Source organism: Bemisia tabaci, chromosome 6 (genome assembly GCF_918797505.1).
Source record: "Bemisia tabaci chromosome 6, PGI_BMITA_v3".
NCBI lineage: Eukaryota > Metazoa > Arthropoda > Insecta > Hemiptera > Aleyrodidae > Bemisia > Bemisia tabaci.
This window is the reverse complement of record NC_092798.1, coordinates 12,946,516-12,970,469: the sequence shown is the minus strand read 5'-3', so window position 1 is coordinate 12,970,469 and position 23,954 is coordinate 12,946,516. Positions and strand designations below refer to the sequence as shown.

Here is a 23,954-nt window from a genome sequence, read left to right as displayed (position 1 = left end):
TTCAAACTTCGTGCGAGCTCTTTCTTACGCTTGCGGATCTTGCCATTCACTCTTAAAAAAGTTGACCGCATATGCCTCCTCGAATCCGTGCTTCTTCATAAATGCTTTCGATGACCACTTTTCACGCCCTGCTAGTGTCCTGAAAATACAAGAATTACATTGAAGAAAAAGAAAGAAACTTCGAGATCGAGGGTGGTTTTACAAGCTGTAGTGGCGAGGTGTGAGTGATCGATTATGGATATTTCCCTATTTGAAGCTGTATAGAGCGGAGTGGCGTACTGCCAGCGCGAGAGGCTCACTGGCGCCTACAAACCTAAGTGGATACTTCACGCATTGCACAATGCTTGAAGTATCCACTTAGGTTTGTAGGCGCCAATGCGCGTTTTGCGCTGGCTGCCGCGTGCGGCGGCGCCTGAAGCAACTATTTCACAACAGAGGTATTGCACAGTATTATACGAAATTAAACGTATTAAGAATGACAGGCATCCTTTAAAAGTACAGATCTTTCCTCGTCAAAATAAATCAAGATACTTATGGTACACAGGAAAAATCTAAGAGCCTTTAGCTGAGGCAAATATAGAGGTATATCCGGCTCAGGTATAACAAGGTGGGAATTTCTTGAAAGGTAATTAAGTCCTGTTACACCAAAGAAGGTGTAGAGAGTTTTAGTGAATTTTTTCTCATGGAATTGACGCTCCCCCATTTTTACCAAAACTCTCAACTATATATTATTCTCCGTTGGACCAAACAGACAAAACAAAAAAAACAAGCAAACCCTCATTCTTCCAAGACATAATACATTATCATCCAAAAACGTCGTGAGCAATGGTCGTTTGTATTTACATGTGGCCCAATTAACTTTGGGTCTCAACTGGCACGTGGACCAAAATTCCCGTGCCGAAAAAACGCGTGGACGTAAATTACTGGGAAAAAACAGGTGCGCGGACAAAAAATCGTTGACGAAATGTCCTATAACCGTCTTAAAGCACCTTCGTCACTTCGCAAATGTGAGTTTGTGTTTACAGCCATGGCTTGTGTGCTCCATGTTGAAGGTACAACTTTCTTCGCTTTTGTTCTTCTTTTTCAGTGTAATTAAACTAATAGTTTGGTCACTTACGTATTTTTGATGCGAGGTGCGTCAAATGTCATATTGCCATGGGGTTGATGTAACATGATGTAAACATATCTGTGGACACCTGTTAAAAGTAAATCTATGGAGTAAACAACCAAATATTTACGGAGAGGCTCATGCCACTTTTTTAAAGAATAAACAGTTTTTCCGTTGAGCAGCTACTCCTATTTTTCAGAAGGCTACATTTGAAAATATAGGATGAGCTTATTTGAGATCAATAAAAAAGGCATGCTATCATCGCAGGCTTGTAACCTTTACCGATTCCTATGTTGAGTGTTTATATTTAGGAAAAGATTTCCGTTTAAAATTTTGTCAGCATACATCGATAGCAAAAGTATAAACGCACGTATCTATTGCGGTGTCTCAAAAGTTCACGCTCCTATTTTGTTGGTTGGAAGAGCAACCGTCTTGGTTTAATAGTTTGAAATTTTTACAGAATTTTCTGCCAACAGAGCAGAAAAAAATCAGGAGAGTTATTAGGAAAGAGAAGAATTTAATTAGAGATAATTAGGTTGACTAGTTTTCCAAAGAAATAAGTAAGGTTTGACAAGAAGTCTACAATGTCGCAGAAGGTGGCACATGTTTTCACCCTTTGGCCATCGATGTAAAATTGTTGTTCTTGGATATTTTATTATTAGAACGCAGTATAAAGATTGCGAGTGTGAAGTTTCTCGAAAAAATGCTTACAAGCCATGCTAAGTATTTCGTAAAATCTAGATCTATTTAAAGGAGTTAGATTGATATTAATTAGGTATGTCACTTTTACTCACCTGTGTCTTTTTTTGGAGCCGGGGGAAGATATTCTACCATGTCATCGCCACAATAAACAGCATTAAGAGGAACATTTACGACCAACCAGTATAAAAACTCTCGGTCTGTAGGTGAATCCCTTGTTGGCTCATCCGGTCCTTTAACATGGCATATTGTAATCCAGTTTTTTAAAACCACACAAAGAATATTTGATGTTTTTTTCGTAAATAGAAAATGTAGCTTAGTATAGCTTTTGAATTAAAATGATTTATTTTTACTGCGGAAAAAACGAGTGTGTGAATGAAGACTTAGATGCATTTAAAAGTTTTTCTAGAAATCATATTCAGTTACCACCCTTATTATCTCCTCATATTTTTCCTCAATACATCACTAATAATGGAACCCGATAATCATAGTTAAAACCTCAAAATTACTAAACGAATCTCTTCTCCAAATATTACTTTTTCTTTTAGCAAATTCTACGTTTAGATAGAACTGAAAAGTAATTTTTCTTTTTCTTTAAAAAAAAAACTTTCTAGCACGGATTTTTACTAGAGGCGACATTATGCAAAGTAAAAATTTTTACGCAGACCAACACAGGAAATGAAATCAGCTGGATTGATGTCAAAATATTTGATGACGTGGTAAACGCTCTCTAGAAGTTCTGCTTTTAGTTGTCAATTTCAATACTTACACCCAAGTAAGAGCGTACGACAGGTAGTGACTCACCGGGATAATGCAAGTAATAAGTAATTATAATTTAGTGCCACGAAGTAAAGTGTCACTGCATTATCCGTCTAGGAGCAATAGGTAAGTTTATTACCAAGCAGGGCCCAGCATTCATTGAGGGCTGAAGCATGGAGTCAACGCTTGAAAGAACAAACACATTAATAACTTTTCTAACTCAAGAGAGTTCCAAATTTAAGTTCGGGTCGAATGTTAAGTGATATCGGTCATGATATGTTTTCAATTGTTCACTCACCAACCAATAGGAGTGTGAAATACTGATATTGGGTGCAAAACCACTCCATCACGTATACTGGCCTAGCAACCTTCTCGGGTCTCAATACATTCCCAAAATTTACGAAGCAGTGAAGACTGTAGGCTATCTGTAACAGTGGGAGTTATGAGACTGAAGTCCTAACAATTGAATCAGTGAGTTCGAAAACACACCAACTCGGAAAAAAAATTGTTCAGGAAACACCTAAAACTGCTCAGCGGGCGAAGAAGTTAGTTTAAGAAAAACCTTTTTCGTGCCAAAGGACAAGTACTCAGAGACTTTGTAAAGCACCAAGTTGAAATCGATGCACCATGTTTGATGACAGAGAATTTAGCTTTTAACAATTTCCGAGTTGGTGTGTTTTCGTTCTCACCGACTTTCGGATACTGATTTTTCATTGTCTGCCCTGAAAAATGTATATTTTTCGATCTGAATAACGCTTGAATATTTATATAACTTGTTGGTACAAGGTATACTGAACCGAAAAAAGAAGTCCGCAAGATCGGATGGTCACTCGTTTCCCTTAAAATTGCCAAAAATTGGTATTTCTAACGATATACTTCCATTTTCCCCTTTTCCCGTTGCTGTTTCGAGCACTTCCGATTGCAATTTCGAGATTTCCTTTTGCGTGCAGATGCTTATATCCATAAGTGTTACTGAACCGTAAAAAAGTTAAAATCGAAAAAAACCCGAGTTGGTGTGTTTTTGAACTCACTGATTCAATTAGGTTCAAGATTAAAGTTGTATCATTCATTGAGTTAAAACCATATTCAAATCACTGATCTCGATGGGGAACACCGAGAAAGCGTTGGGTAATTCGGTTATATCTATACAATGCGCCTTCTTAAAATGATCCTGTATGTCTAATTGAAGTGGTTGGGCTAGATTGAGCTATTGGGGGGCTGGGTTTGGGGGAATGTGTCTGCTGCACATAAAAAAGTAATGAAATAAAGTGAATACTTTTTTTAACAGATAAAATTGCATAAACACATCGACGGTGAAACCATCAGACCACGTATCTCGGTTTGTAATAAAGCAGACTTCCTGCCATACTTCATATTTCATAAAGGGAAACTATTCAACGGTAGTTCCTTGGTTTTTTTCTCTGTGCAAAGAAAAACTCTTTGGAAACTTCAAGGAATGATGTTAATTTGTACTCTCTTAAAAAAAAAAAAAAAAAAAAAAAAAAAAAAAATGATAATTTGGGAGCGGGGTTTTTAAACACAGCAAACGAGATACGTGGTCTGATAGTTTCACCGTCGACATAAAAAATCCTCATTGACTTCATCCATGGTTATTATTTACTTCTCAAAATGACTACATATTATTTTCCCACATTTGGCCCGCGTTAAGCAGAAAAGAACCAATCAGATATTTCAGATATTTCAAAATTTAATTCGGCAGTTTCATTTTTTACGTAAATACGGTTGTACAGATTTTTCTGCAAAATAAACTTTCTGCATAGTACGAAGCGAATTCCTCAAAAATTTCAAAGGAGTCCGCACAAACGTTCTCTCGTAAAAAATTAAATTGCTCAGTTAAAAGGCAATAGCTGATGTGGATTGGTGTATTTCTGCTGAAAGCGGTCCATTTACTCTCAGGAAAACTGATGCATTTCCGAGTTCTGCGTTAATTGAACTCGGCTAATTCGCCACTCGGTTGACGAAAGGGCGTAACTGAACATTGAACCGAACCCGGAAAAGCATTAAATCTTATGAATGGTAGGGTTCATTGCAGAGTTCAGTTACGCCCTCATGTAGGGAGGGACGACGGATGTTTGGTTGACGCAGTTTTGAATGCAATGGTGTGTTTTCAGCCAATTTTTTCTGCGATTTATTTTCTTTAAAATACATTCTATTAATACTATTATTATCATCCTTACTTTTTATCGCGCATACTTCAATTTTTATGTATAATCATTGATTCCAAACAAAATTACATAAGTATCATTTTGTAAAAGATTAAAAAAACTTACATTAATGTGATGTTTTGGTACGTTATCAATTACGTCCGGTATAACTTTTTCTGCCTTCAGAATCTCACTCATGTTTGCAGGGCACTCAGGCGCTTCATCACTACTTCCAGTGATGAAATCCACATTCACAAGTATAAACAGAAAATAGGGAAACCTACTTGCTTGCGTGAAAGAATACATTTGGTTCTTTGGTCCTTCCGGGTTTGGCAATCTATCTGTAATCACAAAAGTCGTTGGAAAAGTCTATCTAAATAATATTAATACTTTTTAAATAGAGAAAATATAGCAACACAGAAATTTTAATAAAATTTTAATTTGAATTATTTAACTATTTAATTCAAGAAAAACGTAAAATACTTAAATCAAATGAATATGCTAATATACTTTATAAATCAAAGTTAAACATTATGTCTTTAGTTCTGCTTTAATTGAAGTCAAAAGTATTTTCCTGCTGCAATGTTAAGTAAACCATAACATCATTACATGGATATAATTTTTATACATATTTTACAATGTGTATTTTCATTTGTATCTCTCTCATTCTTTCCGTTCTCTCTCTTCCTCTCTTGTTAAATAATGTCGGTGTTTGGGTGTATTTCTCAAACGAATTTAAAGTTTCCGAATATTATCCTAAAGAAACACCTTACCTGTTTATATGCCTCAGAATTTGGGGAGGAAGTGCGCGTTTGGATTCTTAAATTTCTACAGGACGGCATTCGTATGTATTTTGAGGTCTGTTTTGCTGGCTTCATGCGACTCGCAGTGACCCATTTGAAAGGGAAGAATCAGTCTAAGATTTAGTTTTGCCCACAACTATGATTCCTAAGTGTTTTTCAGAAATTTTTAGTTTTAGAGGTAGTTTCTGCCATGCACACAAAATCAGGATTCTCTAATTATTTTTAAGTATAAGTTTGAACTTGATTTTATGAAACAATCACGTCAGCTGCTCGAAAGGTTACACGTAAATATGCGCCCTCATTAATAAACGAAATTCTCAAGTTGGTGTTGATCAAATTGATGGTGAACTTGATTTTAGATTATGCAATTTTTTATCAAGCATTTTATCACCCGACCTGAAAGTTAGTAGGACAATGCTCTCCGCGAAACACTTTTTAAGGACAGGTATTGAAATCAATGGTAGTCCTGTTAAAATGTTGCCCGACCCAAAAGGAAACTGGAACGTGGCATTCCATAACTATTCATCGATCAAAAATTGTCGAATTCCAGTTGATTAATATGCATGATCAAAAAAAAGTTCCCTCCATCAAGATGCCAAATTCTCATTTCAAAAAATAAGCTCAAGGTCCAGCCAAAGTTGTACTTTCTTCTTCTTCTTTTTTTTTTTTTAAAAAAAAAAAAAGGTAGTACACCGGAGCATTTTTCATTCATGCTACTGAGCCGTAAAAATTCGAGTATCACAGGCAAAAAATAGTTTCATATCGTTTAATAACCCAACAGAGGAATAGTCCAGAGCCAGTCAACGCATATGAGCGCCTACAAGACTGGAGGAATACTTCACACATCGCGCCAAACACAGTGTTGTCACTGATCCGCGTAAAACGCATAATTAGCGCCTATAAGACTGAAGGAATACTTCACGCATTGCGCATTCGCTACAGTGAACGCTTTAATCGTTGACAATTCGTAATATCTCGGTGCCGGACCTACCGCGGTCTACACCATTTCCGACCACTGTTCACCCTAAGCCTGCAATCCTAAGATCGAGGGATTGTAGATATTTTGCACCCCTGTATGGTATCTTATGAGTCACTGATGTTGAGCTCGTCCGTCTCTCCTGATCGACTATCGTTGAAACGAGAACCTCTTTGCAGCGAGGAAATCGGCAGGTCCATGGAGTTCTCGTCACGGAGAGAGATTACTTTATTATTTTCTTCCACTTTATACTCTCACCCATCAATAATACACGGAAAGAAATCAAATAATGCAAATGTGCATGCGCAAATTACTGTTCTACGGGTTCAGTTGTGTATGTAAATCAGCAGTGAGGCCGCATTACTGAACCCTGTCCACAACGTTCTTTTTCCATGCCCACGGTTCATGAGTGCCGCGTACAGATGGGGCCTATTTCCTTTTGGTAGAATATAAAATCCCGCTTTTCCATTTCCCCATAGGAAATCATGCCAACTATTACATTGTCTCTCATCCAGCTTTCTAGAGCACACCGCAGCTTTCCCACTCGTCTGTAGTTGCGTTTATCAAAATAGTCCATTTCACAAATTAACAACATGAGCTCAAAAGGAAAAACACCCAAAAGTCTCAAATTAAATAAAACGCTCGAGTTGCATCGAAAACAATGAACAAAAAACAGCTGATGAGTAGGAGCACGAATAGTTGCATGACCCGCAAAAAAAAGGTACCTAACACAATGTTCGGAGATAAGCGTTTTTTGAACTAGGAGGGAGATACAAGTTAACATTTTTCATTGTTTTAAGCAACTTCCCGACTTTTATCGGTCATAATCTCTTGATGCAGATCAAATGAACACGTTTATGCAGTTGGCTCTAGATCGGAAAAAAGGAAGTATGTGTTTTTTATCTGTCATCTGCGTATTGTAATATACTTATTGTAAACGATCTTAAAGAACATGAATGAGTTTCAGTAAGTTATTTGGAAGAACAGCAAATTCTGTTATTCGCTGTTTTTAGAGATGACGCAATTCTTTTGATATCTTACTGGAAAATCATGCGAAAAGTCTGAAACGTAGTCACAACACTCTTGAAGAATTACAGATTCTAACAAAAAAAAAAAAAAAAAAAAAAAAAAGTCATCCTTAAAAATAGCGGATGTCGACATCCGCTGCGTATACAGATATGTGCTTTTATCTACACTCCTATCTCGCATTTCACTCACTCTCTGACTAATTAGTGATTACGTATGGCTGTGCGTTTCTCCCTAGCTTTTCTCCCACACCTCATAAATCTTGTAGATTACAACTAATTAAATTGATTTACAAATAAATGTCGCGCTTATCAGCACATTGGGTTGAAGTTCACTGGATTCCCTGATTGCAAGGGCATTCACATCAGGTGCAAAATTGCGAAAGAGCTGACTTTAGTTCACTCTGATCTCTCATGACAGAAAGTAGATAGTGTTGACCTATTAGTAGTGGTGTGCAAAGATATCTAACATTGAAAGTAAGTATTTAACCTTCACTTTTAATGGAATAGTCAAGTGCACGCACGCATACCGAGAATATTGAGAGATCGTTCTTTCTCCGGACACAAGATCCAACGGCCAACAAAAAACTTCTATTTTTTTTTTGACACCGGCAATGGAGATGTTGCATGTGTGAGGGATCTGCGATTTGACTATCGATTCTTATGTAAAAGTTCGCGAGAAACACGATGGTTTTCTCTGAAATCATCTCCCAAGCTCAAGAAAAAGCTCTCAAAGTGAGGCCATAATGGAGGGGATATCCCACGCTATCCTGAGAGTCCACCTCTACATCAAAACAAACTCTCCATGCAAAGATAGGGAGCAAATACTTTAGCAGGGTTGCCGTGTTTTCAGTTTTGGAGTCCCCAAATAAAGTGGCAACCCTGCTAATGTATTTGCTCTCTATCTTTGCATGGAAAGTTTGTTTTGATGTGGAGGTGGACTCTCAGAGTAGGGTGGGATATCCCCTCCATTTTGGCCTCAACTTGAGAGCTTTTTTTGAGCTTTGGAGATGATTTCAGAGACAATCAGTGGCACCATCGTGTTTTTCGCGAACTTTTACATAAGAATCAATGGTCAAATCGCAAATCTCACACAGATGCAACATGTCCATTATTCCCGCTTTTACAGGTTTGCCAATAATTAGGTCTCTCACAGTTGCCGGCAGATCTTATCTAATATACTTATGTTATCAAATGAAACAAAAGGTGAAAATTTTCTTTGCGATGAAATATTTATTTTTCACTTCTGAATTCTAACTATTTTTAGGATATGTATCTGATCTGTCATCATGATTATTGCGATAGTTATTATTATCAAATTAATGTCATTTGAAATCAGCTGTGAGATTGTTCGAATCATATCAATAAATGCGTAATTATGTTAAATTAATGTCTTGAATTATGTTCTGTTAGTGGCGTAATGTAAAATAGCTTATGCCTTGTATATAAGTGGTGAAGATATAAAACAGCTAAGCTCAATTTTAGAGGAACAAATAAGAATCAATGCAGAATATTCTGTCAATGGGGAAGAAAAATCAAGGAGCTTTTCAAGAAATTATGCGTCAACCGCTTTTTCAATGAGAAAATAAAACATTTCAGGAATTCTGCAACGTCGCAAACGCAGACACTTGGTCTCGCATTCAGGCTATTGTTATTTTTAAATAATTTAGTTGAAATTCGTTCTACAGAAACCAAAAATCTGACTCACTTTTTTTGTTTTTTCTCGCAATTATCAACTCCATTATTATTCCTCTGTTTTGGACGGATCTTTACTAAAATTAACTACCATCTCAGAATGAATGAAACATTCCCAAATCGCGAGTTTCCTTTTTTCTTGCATCTAAACCTATCATTACTCACTAATATGTTGGCATGTTATCGAAAAATACTTAATGCATAAAATATTAAAATGGTAAAAATGGATCCCTTCCTTATCTTTATAATTATATTTTTCAGATGAGTTGGTTGATGATACTTATCACCTCACCACTTATTTTTGCGCATTTTATAGAGGCGGCTAATATTTTAGTGTTAGCCGCGGTCTCTTCCGGTAGCCATACAATTTATGCAAACGCCATCACCAGCGCGCTTGCCAGCAGAGGACATAAGGTGAGTCCTTTTGGGAACAGTGTTAAAAAACTAAGCCGGTAATATGAAGCGTAGGAGTAACCAATAATTTAAATAGTTACATCCTGTTCAGTTAAGTATTGCTAAATAAATCCTAGGTGACCCATGGGTACTCCACGCAAAATTTATCCTGATGTAACTATTTCAAATCCAGCACTTGAGACCTTTTTTCAACACTATGCCAGACATACTAACCATGCATCGATTCCCGCACTCACCGACACACACCCTCACAAGTGCACACAGCACGACCTGCGGGCCGATTATTGAAACTGATGGACAAAGCTATAGACAAAGAAGACATAGGGAGTATGGAGCGATCCTATTGGTTGACATGGTTGGTTCTTATAGACTAAGGAAGAAAATGATGGACTAACTGTCGGGTCTTTAGTGGGTTGCTGTTTGTTAGTCCATTACCTACCTCCTATTTCCATTGCCACCACTTGCCTCCACCAATAGGATCCCTCCAAATCCCTTTTGTCGTCTTTGTCTATAGCTTTGTCTATAAGTTTCAATAATCGGTCCGCAGGGGCGATTTTGCAAGTTTGCAACACTGTTTTCCCTCCATTTAAACCTATTAACAGCTTTAGCTTCAGCCGATTATTGCTTTCAAACTTGTTTCGGCAATTTCCAGTTATTCGACTACTTTCGGCCAGTTCCGGCTATTTTTGGCTATTTCCGAATATTTTAGGTCGATGATGTCATCGGGACTCACGTTACACCTGTATGATTCCGTCATCGGAACATTTCTTGATGACGTCATGATGGAATACGATGATGCTGTTTTCATATCTTAAGGATCATAATCTTTAGTTTTAAATCAATATTTTAGTGAAACAATATATCATAAACTTCAGTGCATATATAGTGTCGATTTCCTTTTTTAAGCTGGTTGTTTTGTCGCCGGACAAGGAAAAGGAATCAAACCCGAATATAACTACGATTTATCTCGAGGGTGGATATGCAGATGAGCCTCTCTTTGAAGCCACTTTGGAGGACATACAACCATCGGAGAGTTTCGTGGGGAGTTTTTCCCTCCTGAATGACTACTCCTCGTCTCAATGTCAAATTCTTCTGAACTCCCCAGGAAACAAGAAATTCCGTCGCGATTACAAGGACCATAAGTTCGATCTTATACTAGTTGACTATGGTGAGTGTCAGTCACTTTAAAAAGCTTCGCAATACGGTAAGATGACCGTCAAATTTGTTCCAAAATTGCTATGAGAAATACTTTGGAATATTCTGAATACTTTCACAAGCCCTGAGAGCGTTTACGTTGTGGGATCCTCTTCACCCCATCAGCGTGGCTCTGAGGGACTTTGAGATCGTCAGATTCCGATTTCTTGCGGTCTACTACGTATGAAGAATATCTTTTCCCCAGATCTCTTCTTCAATTTAGCGACCTAGCATTTTATTGAGGGGGCTTCGTCCCCCAACTTCACTAAGTAAGTTATCAAACGTAAATTGTACACTGGATAATTACTGGGGAAGGGTTTTCCTTGAAGTTAATTTTCACGAATGAAGACTTTTTGAAAAGCGTATTTTAACGCTCACTGTCACACAGGGTACTATAAACTTAACTAATAAATACAAGGTGAGAAATGGTGCTGAGTCCAAACCATTTCACGGGGGAAACAAAGCCAAGAAGTTCCAAAAATTATACACGGAAAAAAAACCTCGTGCGTGGGACCCGAAGTTTAGGTCATATGGATCTCTGAAGTTTTCAGATTGAGCATCTGAACACTTAAGATCTAGCTGTCGAGGTTCGGATCACACATCTGAAACTTCAGTTCTTACATCTGAAGTACTTCAGATGTGAGAACTGAAGTTTTTCGGATGTGAGAACTGAAGTTCTTCGGATGTGAAAACCGAAGTATTCAGACGTAAGAACTGAAGTTTCAGATGTGTGATCCAAACCTCAGCAGCTGGACATTAAGTGTTCCAATACTCAATCCGAAAACTTCAGAGATCCATATGACCTACAATTCGGGTTCCACGCACGAAGTTTTTTTCCGTGTAATAAGAGACAAAAATTATACAAATTATAATTTTGTAGTGGTACTCATTAGAGTTAAAAAAACATTATTTTTGACCCTAATTATAATTTTTGGAACTTCTCGGCTTTAATTTCCCCGCGAAATGGTGTGGACCCAGCACCATTTCTCCACCTTGTTACATATGTACAATTCAGGCCTCTTCTTGTTTTTTCTCATTTAATAAATACTAACACTTATTCTCAATTAATACCCAATATTTGATTTCACAGGTGTGGTGGAGTGTTTCATAAAGTACGTTCATGTTTTCGGACACCCGCCGACGGTGGGTTTCACAGCTTTCTTCGCCGTTTCAGCTTATCAATTGGGCAATCACCACAATCCCGCCTACGTGCCCCATTTCCAGAACACTGTTAGCAATCGGATGAGCTTCCAAGAGCGCTTCATGAACTGGATCATCAGCGAGTACTATTTATTGTGGCGGAACTACATACATCTACCGTCTTTGAACAAAGTGGCGGAGGAGTTTTTCGGATTCTCCAAGCCCAGCATCGCGGACCTCGAGGGGGAAATGAGCCTCATGCTCACCAATGAGCACTTCAGTTACTCTTACCCGAGACCGAATGTCCCTGCAGTGGTTGATGTGGCTGGACTGCAGATCAAGCCACCAAAACCCTTGCCCAAGGTACATTGCACGAAGAAGTATCTTAAATCGGCTGTGTATAGGCTTTAGTTTGTATTGCACACTGGAAAAAAAAAAAAAAAAAAAAAAAAAAAAAAAAAAAAAAAACATTGGATCTAGAGTCCAGACTCTTGAAAACATTGACAAGAAAAAGGACTCATCAAGATGGACTCGTGATTAAATCAGATTTAAGCTTAAATCAAAAGGAAATCCACTCAGATTGATCACAAGAGGCTTGGTTCTTGATTTAAGATTAAATCTGATTGAATCAAGAGTATTTTTTCTTGTCGATGTTTTTAAGAGTCTGTACTCTAAATCCTATGTTTTTTTTTTCCAGTGAACCGGAGGAAAACACTTCGGCAGTAGCATCTAATCGGTTTGGCTCGATGTCTTTTCGGATTAAAGACATGAAGGCTAATTGTTGGAATTGATAGACAAATTGGATAGACAAAGAAGAAAAACAGAAACGGGAGGAGTCTGATTGGTGGAAAGGGATAGTTGCAAAAGCCATGTTTTTGCTCGCTGCCAGTTCTTGCACCGAAAAAAGTCCTAATTGTTTACGTGGTGCAAAATTCCGATTCCAACCTCAATTCGATGTTACGTAAAGCTTCCATGATACAATTTTCATAAGGGCAGTACTTTACCTAGATAAAAACAAAAATTCTCAAAATTTGAATTCCAAGACTTATCATTATTTCATCGCGTTTCATTAAATTTTGCAGGATTTAGAAGAATTTTTTAACGGTGCAAAACATGGTGTCATCTACTTCAGTTTAGGCTCCAACTTTTTGAGCAAGCACATGTCCAACGAAAGAAAGCAGCTGTTTCTGAAAGCGTTCAGCCAACTGCCGCAAAGAGTTCTTTGGAAGTTCGAAGGCGAGACGTTACAAAACATACCGAAAAACGTCATTATAAGAAAGTGGTGCCCGCAGACTGACATTTTAGGTAAGAAGTAAGTTTGAAATGAATGTTATGTATTGTAAACCAAACCAATTTCCACGTCAGCAATAAAAATCACCGATCATGCCTACTGTTTTCAAATTTCGAGTAATACGGCTATCCTCTCATACACAGGCCGCGAAGCTTCCTCAGAAGTTGTCCTGCATAGTGAACAGGAGCAGGACTGCGCATGATTGAATTTGATTGATTGATTGATTGATTTTTTTTTTCAAGAAAAGCGGGAAAAGAATTTAAAATTGAAACAAGTTGGTTTTTGCAATCGCTAGCGATAGCAATATTCGTCATGGGAACTTTTGCTTCTGGGATATGAAAATGTTAAGGTACAGTTCGTTTGTAGTATCTTCAGGATTGAAGGGGCTATGTAATTTTGTGTCGACATCTCTTTTTTAACATTTTTAATTTTTTTTCTTTGCATACAAGAAAGCTGTTATATTTACCAATTATTCATTTTCGTTGGATTATGTATGGTTTTCGGAAGTTAACGCATTTAACTTTCAGTTTCGTTTTTTCGGCGTAAAGTATGATATTTTTACTCTACTCATATGCCCGAATACGCATCATAAGTGACCTATGTGCTTCCTAAGTTGCCATTTTTTTCATTCAAATAGATGTAACTGAAATGTTAGATGTGTACTACCTATACTACTTTCATGTCATTGCTTTATTTATTTATTTATTTATTTACTTTTTGCGTAGGTATAAATTGTTATTTTTTTCTGAATTTTGGAGAAAATATTGCTTTAAGAACGTGGAATGTAAATTAATTTTATTGAAAAAAGAAAATACCATCATTAATTTGGGCGAACAGAGAAAATGTACATCAATATTTGGGTCAACATCTCCCTGATTATATAACGGATGAATATATTAGTATTTCTGTATCAAAAAACTTAGCTTTTGTCTTCAGAGATACAATGATTCTAGTCCCAGTCAATTTGTTGTATTGAAAAAACAAAAAAACAAAAAATAAATAAAAAAAAAAACAACTGAAATGTTAGACATACTATTTTCATGTCTTTCTATTTGTATCAATAGGTACTTTTTGCTTAACTTACGAACGTTGAATGCAAATTAACTTTATTGGAAAAAGAAAATAACGTCATTAATTTGGGGAAACATGTGGCTGATTATATGAAGGAGGTATATTCCAGTATTTTTGTTTAACATATTAACTCACGAGAAAATGTTCGTACATTTATCATCTAGTATTAATTATTTTTTGATGATTGGTCTAAAACATTCAATACAACCATTAAAAATTAACTCCCATCGTCGGGTATCGAACTCCCGATCACCTATTGCCCGCACCTTATCAAAAATATGGGGCGCCTCAGTCAACTAGGCTATCACAGATCGGCGACAGGAAGAGAAAACATAGCATTTAAAAGACTCGGACGATGGGCGGGACTTATCACAAGAGTTGTCCTTGAGCGATTCGGCGATTCGCGTCTTCGTAGCTTCTGGAGAAATGAGCTAAGCGCCTTTCTCTGTGAGACATTGTTTGCCTATGCTATCATGTGTCTCAAGGTTCATATCAGCAGGCATTTGCCATCGCGGCAGTAAGCTGAGGCAATATTTGCGTATCCATGAATTAAATCAATCAATCGAGCTCTGATTTTGACTTCTTTATCCGTAACGAGTCCTCCAGAACAATTTTCCACCTTGTACGATGGTTATTATTTCTTTACTTCTATTTTTCAAATTTGAGGTGGGATAATGGCGGCTTCTCAAGAACACCGAGGTAGGCGATCTTTTGCACCAACGAACAGAAAACTGATGGCGAAAAATAACCAATCAGAACCTCCCAAAAAAAAGAATTTGCCTAAAAACGGAACTTCGTGGTTCTGCGCAGATTTACCAGTCAGACACGACATCTCAAGGTGGAAAAAAACTCGCTGAAAGCGAATTTTAGGAATCAACACAACTTGACGTAGAGACATGATTGGCTAAAAAATACAACGGTTTTTGATACATCGGAAAATCAACCAAAAATCGGAGACTGGGCGAAACGCTCAAGGTCACAGAGGTATAGGGAATCCCATAGCGAAAGCAACGGAACGATTGTAATATCATGGGGAACTCCGTTCCCATGACAAAACCGTAAGCCTTGCTTATTCATCAAAATTTCACAAATAACACGGAAATAGGTTTATTCGAAAATAAAAAATCACGTCAGAAGCGAGAGATCAATACGTTAAAAGACTGTAAGCATTTGATGAAAATGTATTGGTTTATTAAGAATGCGATTTGATCCAAAAAAACGTAAGTGGTTCGTTAAAATGGGTCGTTTCAATTGACATTAAGTTTCTTACTAACGATTTAGTTTTAGAGAATTTAAATATTTTTGAAGGTTTCTAGGTTCATTTATCATTTTTTGTTTGTGCGTGTACCAAGGAAAAAAAAAATCAGTTCATATGACACAGTTTTTGTCAAGGGAAACTGAACTTCGGTTAAGATGACCAGTAGTACTTCTTAGCCATACTAAAATTCTTATTTTTTAACGACCAGTTACGTTATCTTAACTAAAATTCAGTCTCTATCACCGAAAACGTTGGCTATCAACGCTGAGAACAATCAGGTGCCTTGTATCGTTGTTTCCCTAACCAAAGAACGTGGCTACTTTTCAAGGCTTCAAAATGCCCCTCTCGGCTTGCATTTTTATCAGGAGAATCTTGGAAATTTCCAACTGTGAATTTCATTAATTTTTCCTCAAAACAGAAAAAATTGTTTAACAAAAATTGTACGAGTAAATCCTTCTAATTAATTGAATTGTTTGAGTCAATTTGCAACCTTAGAATGAAGTTACATTCCCTCGTCGATGCGTGCTGCATTTTCCCTCTTCGTATGACCCTTGTTTCGTCTTTAGATAAGGCTCATATAATATTTGATTATTGCTAATCAAAATATTTTAGGATGCTCATGTAGACATAAAACTAATGACACATACAACTAATGACACATAAAACTAATGGCACATAAAACTAATGACACATTGATGGGCTTGGAGGACAATGCGCAGAGGTGCAGTTTTTGAAAAAAATTGAGAAATTTATGAACTCAACTAAAACTAGTTTGAAAGTGTAATCTGTAAAATATTCGCAATTAAAATTCAACTTTAAAGCATCAAAAAGTGAGTGTAAACTTCCTTTCTGCCATAAAGCTCCAAGTAAATTTGAAAATTTAAATACGTATTTCTTGAAATGGCAAAAAATGCACGTAGATATGCGCCTTGTTCTCCAAACTCCTCAATTGCATTTCTTCCCATACGTTGCAGGTCATAACAATACGGTCTTGTTCATAACGCATAATGGTTATTTGAGCACACAAGAGTCAATTTATAACGGAGTCCCAATGCTGGGTGTGCCCGTGGTTGCAGATCAATTCGCAAATAATGAAAAGTTGACCAAAGCTGGACTGGCTCTCGGATTGGAACTCAAGCAGCTCAAAACGGCAGATCAAATAAAGGAGAAAATAACGACGATATTGAACAATCCAAGGTAGGTTTTCTATTACAAAACAACATGGGCGGATCCAGAAAACTCGAATGGGGAAAAGGGAACCGGGGAGCTTCGCTGGAAATTGTCGAAATTTTAAAGCATATAATACGCATTCTGTGTCAATTTTTGCACGAAGAAGTACCAAATACAAGCGTCCTTCCTTCATTCTTCTTCCCTCCGTTTCTTCCATTTTTTCTTTCTTTCCTTTTTGTTATATCTTTTTTTCGAGCAAACGGGAGGGGCGGGGGCCCACACCCCATACGCCCTTCCTGGATCCGCCTATGTAGAACAATTCCAGACTAGAAAAATGTAAACATGACATGAACTTTAGGGTTAGGCTAGATTCGTCTGTAAAGAGTAGAGAAGTTACGATAATAGTGATGTCAAGAGTGTTCATCTTGAAGCGATTCGACTGTCTACCTAGAGGGTCCAACGTAATATTGTCGTTGAAGACCGTTTCTTTTTACTCTTTCTTAGCTTGTTAAAAATTTCCAAAGAATTCTAAACCGCTAAAACTTCGGCCCAATTTGACATTTTTCGGTGTTTTCTCCACTGGCAGCGGTTTTATTATGATCAAGAGGGTAACTACCGCTTCTTTAAACTTTTTTTTTTCATAAACAATTGTATTCTGAACGAACTGTTGGGTGAATACTTTTTTTCGGAAGATTTTGAAGAGAAACAATCTCGTATGGAGTGTTTCAGTTCGTAACTTGTATGGTGCCCCATTGTTCTCTTGATTTGCGAACTGCTGATTTTGAAGTCACGCAAAGTGCCATACAACGAAGTTAAGCCAGCATGAACCGTTAGGAGTGCCTGCAACATCGTATGAATACTTCAAGCATTACATCATCGAACGCGAAGATTCGCCGATTGTTTCACCGACGAGGTTAAATGTCAGCTTTCAGGCAGAGTTCTTTATCCTCAAAATCTCGTATTTAATCAACTCATCGATCAGTATTCCAATGAAGCGGCAATTAGTTCGGGTTACAAATACTCATCCAGAACTCGGACGGCAGGTAGCGCGTTTTCGCTCAAGATCCGAGAACTTGTCCCGCGGCGGTTGGATTTCCCCTCCGAAACTCATTAGCAAAGCCGCTGCTTCGGGTTCGAAGTATTCGAACTTACAGAAAAAGACGCTGGTATTCAATCCCCTCATATGAGCGGATACCAAATGGCCCGGCTTTTGAATCAGATCTCGGATCGGATTTAAAACCGTGGCCGCCGCTTATTAACTCAAGTCGACGCCTGTATGATACTTCCACCACGACATGCGCTCTTTCAGTGCGTGGACCTCCCCTCCCCGGCCCCGCCGTCTCGTTGCCCTGCACCCTTCCGCCGATTCTGCGTTGCACGGCACCCTAGCAGCTTGCACCTTTCTCTTTCGCTCTGGCTGACCAGGTATCACACCCGCGCCGCGCAGGGGAGCAGCAATTTTTGGGGGGAGCAGTGAATATAATAAATACTTGGCAAAACTTCCAAACCACATGTATCGGTTTGCGACGCCACAGACTTTCCGTCATACTTTATTATTTATTTGGAAAACTACTTGGCAATACTTAAAAACTGTCGTGATTTTTCTTCCCTGCGAGAGGAAATTTGTGTGAAAATTTGAAAAAATTGTCGACTTCTTCTCCTTTGAAAAAATCAAATAGGAGCGGCGATTTTTAAACTCTGAAAACGAGATGCGTGGTTTGGGAGTTTCACCATCGATACGTTATTCTCTAAATAGAGAACTACACTGAAAAAAATGATATAACGCGCTATACGAAACTGGTGTGGTAGGTACCCGTTTGAGGTGCTGTACGGAGCTGCCTAGTGGCGGCCACCAATTCGAATGGCGCGCGCCACGAAACTCGTTTGGTACAGCGCTGCGCGGTGCTGCGCCTCGCGGAATGTTTATGAATCTCAATCAGCCAGGCGGAACAAATACTAACATTCTCGGATCTCATTTCATAATGGAGATACGTGATTTTACACTTTGGCTAATAGAATATATGTCACATTTTTGAAGAAAAGATACAGTTTAAGATGCTTAATAGCAGATACTCACCTTCAGGCTTCACAATTTGAAAAATCCAGTAGTAAGATCTGACAGCAGTTGGGTACAAAGAATTTCAATGTAGGTAGATCCATAACGATGATAATTTCTGTGAACTGATTTTTTAGTAAAATGTCCAGTAGACTGACACATTTACTTTAAGAATCAGATTTCAAGAAAGGTAATGGTTTAAAAAAACCTATGTTCATGAGCACGGTGGATATGAAGGATGAATAAGGAAAACATAAGAAACACTGATTTTGAGTAATGCTAACTCTAACTCACAAGAGAAAAGCTGTCAACCTGATGTTTTACACTAGCCATTTAGCAATCATTGATCAAGAACTTTCGAGTAATAGGAAATCACAAAAATCACAGGGTACAGAATAGAAGCTGGTTGTAAGCGATTACTTGGAGCGTTAAAGTAGGTAATGAATATTGATAAGGTAACCATGTAAAATGTTACTCAGGGGCACAAGATGGTGAGTAAGGGTGGTATTTTTCATCATTCAATCTAAAGCCAAGACCGACAGTTTCTATTTACAAATTAACGATTAATAGAGAGAGGAATAAGTATCCTTATTAGCCTTGAAACTGTTTAGCGCAGTCGCTCAGGAAATCCCAAATCATAGAAGAAAAGCGTTTAAAGAATTTCTCCGGTTGAGCACATATTTTGGTGCATTGATGTATCTCTCTGTAGTTCTAAGCACAAAACATTGAATTTTCATGGGTATAAGAGAGTTTTAGATGAAATAGGAAAATTATCAAGTAAATCATGGTACCCAGGCAATCTAGCGTATCATGCATCCATCAACATCTTGCCCTGGTATTTAACATTCTCAGAGGTGGACAAGGGAAAAGCGAAGTAAAATTTCGTTTGAAAAGATTATAAAATGAAAACTTCTAGACAACTAGGAAATGGAAAAAGCACAAAGTAATCTTACTTTGAAAACAAACAATCAAAGAGATTAAGGTCTCGGTCGACATTGTGGGCAAGTGCACTTAGGAGCTAGAGTAGCTTCAAAACTTCACGGCATCACAAAACCAATTAGGTTCGAACATGTTCAAGATAAATATATCCTTGATTGTAATTATATTTAACGAATAAACATGCTAAAAACTACCGATATTATGTATTGTGAGGGATCTGAGTGATATGAACTTGGTAATGGCCGGAACTTCGGTTTGGTACGATCGCGGTTTTCCACACATAAGACACGATGTTAGGAAAAGTAATGTAACAAACTGTTGAATACTAGAGTAAACATGAGATAGGGTGAAATTAGAATTAAATGTTTAAAGTCAAAGAGATACAAGAAAGAATATTGGCATGTTTTGATGACGAAGACACTGATAACAATCCAGACCAACAACAACCTGCCTTACTTACTGTTCATAGCAAAAACATCAATTATTAAAGATAGCAGCACTATCAACCCAAGAAGCGGGAAAATAGAATAATCATTTAAATTAAAGCGGGGACTTTTAAATTGACGCACCCGAAAAAGGGTCCGAAACCTTTGTAGTTGATACCTCAACGCAACGGCCATTTTTGTAACAGCTCGGAATGATTTGCCGTGGATGATGGTGTAAACGAGATGAATCGTGCCGCTTACCAAACTTGTTTGGTGCGCGGCATAAACCAGTACGTGACGTCAGTTTATAACTAAAAAATTCTGGTACGCCGCACTAGATTCTCGTTCTGCGCATCAAACTCTTTTTTCAGTGTACCCAACATCGATCGATTCTTAAATATTTCAGTGATCTTTCTTCTTTGTGCGAGGCGAATTCTTAGACTAATTCAAGGAATAATGTTGTCATTCTTCTGAATAATTATTCTCCTTCAAAAAATGAAACAGGAGCGAAGATTTTTGAAACCGCCAATGGGATGGATACGTGATTTGGAAGTTTCACCGCTTCCAACAGTTCCTTAATCCTCGGCTCATTAGAGCCTTAATCTTAAAAAAAAAAAAATCATTTCTCATTCTTTCCAAAAATTCATTGCACAGTGTCAAACTTATGAAAAGAAATTTTCAAAAAAATAAAAAAAAATAAAAAAAAAATAATCATCGAGTGACGCATGTGAGAATGAATATCGACGGTGAAACTACCAAACCACGTATCTCGGTTTGCGACGTCGCAGACTTCCTGTCATACTTAATTTTTTAAATGAAAAACTACTTAACATCCAGTCTTGAAAATTTCTGTGATTTTTCCTCTTTGTGCAGAGAAAATTCCGTGAAAATTTCAAGGAATGATATTGATTTGGTCTACTTCATAAAAATAAAATGTGAGCGTAGATTTTTAAACACCGCAAACGAGATACGTGGTATGGTAGTTTCACCGTCGATATATTCTTTTTTCCCTACTACTTCAAATGGATTACATTTTGCAATAACGAGCCACTATCTCCGGCTCTCCCACAAAAGCACATATCTGCATAGGAAAACCAATGGCATGAATGCTGTTTCTAAAATGGACCAGAAATAGTGGTTCCTTTTTGAAAAAGGTAATCCAATCTGCGCTTTAGTCCCGTCCCTCATCCGTCCCTACCGAACACAGTTAGTCCCATGCAACCAACCAATTTTTGAGACCAACAAATTCGGGATGCCCTGGCCGGGAATCGAACCCGGAACCTCCCAATCATAGAGAGGTAGCGCCACAACCACTTCACTATAGGAGGCCGACTCGTGATTGTCGTAATTGTTTTTCATGTCATCTAATTTGGGAGAATTTCTTTGTGTGTAAAATCCCTAAACGATTACAAGTTATAACATTAACAAGTACCTGAAGTGTGCAGAATGCAGCCTTTTGAACTAATATAATAAACTGTAGAAACATCGGTTACTTTCCTAAATTTTGTCTCATTTTTTCCCTTTTTTTTTAAAAAAAATTCGGAAGAAGGGAACATTTCCGGTATAATTATTACTCACGGGCAAAGTCAGTAATACACACTACGAGGAGGAACCCAAAACAACCGGAATTTTGCTGTAAAACCCAAAAATCAAAACTTCGAGGGCAGAAGTTACCCTTTACGATGATATTCCTGATCCGCAAATAGAAAGACAGTAATTGTAAAAAGAGAATTTTCTCGGGAGCTTCCATAGTTTTTAAACTATGACTCCTGGGAAATTGTATAATTTCAGAAAAAATGGAAAAGTCGGGGAGTTTAATTTTCAAAAAACTTAAAATATTATGGGAAATTCAAGGATTACCTAAACCCAGGAAAACCTGTCATCCTGTTGAAACCCATCCCAAATCCAAGAAAACGACGTTGTCGACCGCATCATCATCATCACCATCGGACATTACAAATCATGAGTGCGACTGGACGCATAACCTCTTTGTCCCATAAGCAACTGCCCGATAAATGCACCTCGATGAATGCATACATAAAACCGCTTTCACAGCCCAGCCCCATGCTCTCCGACGACCAATCGCATATGCAGCTCGATGAATTTGTTTTGTAATTCAGAAAACAGTTCGAAACGACGAAACTGAAAAAAGAGGCGGAAAAATCGTCGAAAATCGAGGGAATTGTAGGAAAATGAGCGTTTTCTGTTCCAAGGTACCTAAATAGTTAAACAAGAAATCAAGAAGAACCTCGTCACTATCTTGCCCGGCCCTGCAATAAGGTACAATCGAGCCTCTGAAATGACCAATAGAAAAGAAAAAAAAAGGAGAAAGCAAAATGGATAAAAACAAAAACCTTTCAGGGAATGGGTGATGAGAACAGAGCACTTCTTTCATGTCTATTCTGGGATCATATCTTACTCTGTGATATAAAATAGTAAGAATAAAACCCAGCGCCGAAGGTGCGAAGCGTTGCGGAGGGGGGGGGGGGGGGCTGACCGCAAAGTAGTCAGGGGCGTACTCTGTAATGTATAGATACTATTTAAATTTTCAATGAAAGAAGCCGTGAAAAGCTTTCTTTTCCAGAATAAGATAAATACCATTTGCCTTAAAATCGTAAAAAAGTAGTTCTTCAGGTAAAAATCTGTCGGAAAATGAAATGAAATGTTTTAAAAATGATGGAATTTTTGAGGAAGTCAGGAACAATCAGGAGTAATTTAGGTAAATACGAAAAATCATGTCTACCAGGGAGAATGCAAAAAGCAAGCAGAGAGGAAATGAAACTATGCAACATTCCCATTCTTTCCGGATGCTTGGCCTGTTAGAGCTTGACCGGCAATCTCGCAATTTAAGAGCCTCGGGAACGAATGTTAATTTTAATTTTGATGAAAGGGATGAATCAAGGAAAGGAAGGTAAAGATTTCAAGTGACGGCAGTCAGTCTCCACGTCCAAGAATTAGGTATATAAGTATATGTATGAAATGGACGTATTTCTATCAACCGGAACTACGTGCATTCAGACACGAGCCCTAAGACCCATACAAATATGTGCATAACAGGGCTCACGTCACAATGCAAATAGTTCCGTTTGATAGAAATACGTCCAAATATCCTAATTCGAATGTAGGGAATGATAAAATCGAACAGAATATTTCTGGTTCCCTCTGCTTCTTTCAAGGAATTTAATTTAATTTTTATCAAGATGTTACCTTTAAAAATTCAGTGATTTAATTCTCGAAATCACCTACGGTTGCATTATTCCGAATACGCGTGGAGACGTTTTGCATCTCCAGAGACGCCTTTTAATATCCACTAACTACAGTTGCTTCTGAAGCAGGCCGTTCCGATAATTTTTTGTCTCCCCGCTTTTAAGGGTTTATTGGAATTTTTTCATTCATATAGGCCTTTTTTTTTGTGTGTGTGAGGGTGAGGGTGAGGGTGTGTGTGAAAGTGTCTATTTTAATCACAAAATGCACCCATTTGAATTGATGCCACAAAAATTTTTGATATGTTTGTCACCATCGGAGACTTTTAACAGTATTTTCAATGGATCCTGTTGAAGCGAGCCGAAACGGTAATTTCGCATCCCGTAGATTTCCAGAAGGAGAATTTTTTCTGAATGGAAACGCTAGATTTCCTTTTATGGCGCCACGTATGCACCGATGCGCTTGAGATGCGATGGATGCTTGCATCTGTTAAAAATAATTTTGAAATTTTTTAATTTATATATTTATTCATGACTATTCAATTTTTTTTGGGAAAGGGGAT

The 23,954-nt window shown here is 37.7% G+C and overlaps 3 protein-coding genes across 4 annotated transcripts in view; 1 reads left to right on the top strand and 2 right to left on the bottom strand.

Annotated features, from left to right (window-relative positions):
- Positions 1–4: 4 nt before the first annotated feature.
- Positions 5–5,991, bottom strand: LOC109041642 (protein D2). 2 transcript variants are annotated; one of them, XM_019058042.2, is made up of 6 exons: positions 5,505–5,970; positions 4,858–5,072; positions 2,865–2,991; positions 1,903–2,040; positions 1,118–1,196; positions 5–139 (listed from the first exon to the last, which is right to left on the bottom strand). In XM_019058042.2, exons 2-6 carry the CDS (start codon positions 5,035–5,037, stop codon positions 25–27), a joined length of 639 nt encoding a protein of 212 aa, XP_018913587.2. In that variant the 5' UTR covers positions 5,038–5,072; positions 5,505–5,970; the 3' UTR covers positions 5–24. The 2 variants fall into 2 exon arrangements, with proteins under 2 accessions (XP_018913587.2, XP_072157730.1); XM_072301629.1 differs by lacking the exon at positions 1,118–1,196 and having other exon boundaries at positions 5,505–5,991.
- Positions 5,992–7,630: 1,639 nt separating this feature from the next.
- The window catches only part of LOC109035695 (UDP-glucosyltransferase 2), a 19,279-nt gene continuing 2,955 nt past the window's right edge, over positions 7,631–23,954 (top strand). The window contains exons 1-6 of the mRNA XM_019049405.2: positions 7,631–8,012; positions 9,492–9,644; positions 10,551–10,812; positions 11,929–12,341; positions 13,061–13,283; positions 16,573–16,795. Coding sequence (XP_018904950.2) covers positions 9,492–9,644; positions 10,551–10,812; positions 11,929–12,341; positions 13,061–13,283; positions 16,573–16,795 — 1,274 coding nt within the window. The 5' untranslated portion in view covers positions 7,631–8,012. The remainder of the gene's footprint in view (positions 8,013–9,491; positions 9,645–10,550; positions 10,813–11,928; positions 12,342–13,060; positions 13,284–16,572; positions 16,796–23,954) is intronic.
- Positions 16,782–23,954, bottom strand: part of LOC109035701 (protein D3) — a 21,668-nt gene continuing 14,495 nt past the window's right edge. The window contains exon 7 of the mRNA XM_072301628.1: positions 16,782–17,608. The gene's annotated coding sequence lies outside the window, so the exon portion shown is untranslated. The remainder of the gene's footprint in view (positions 17,609–23,954) is intronic.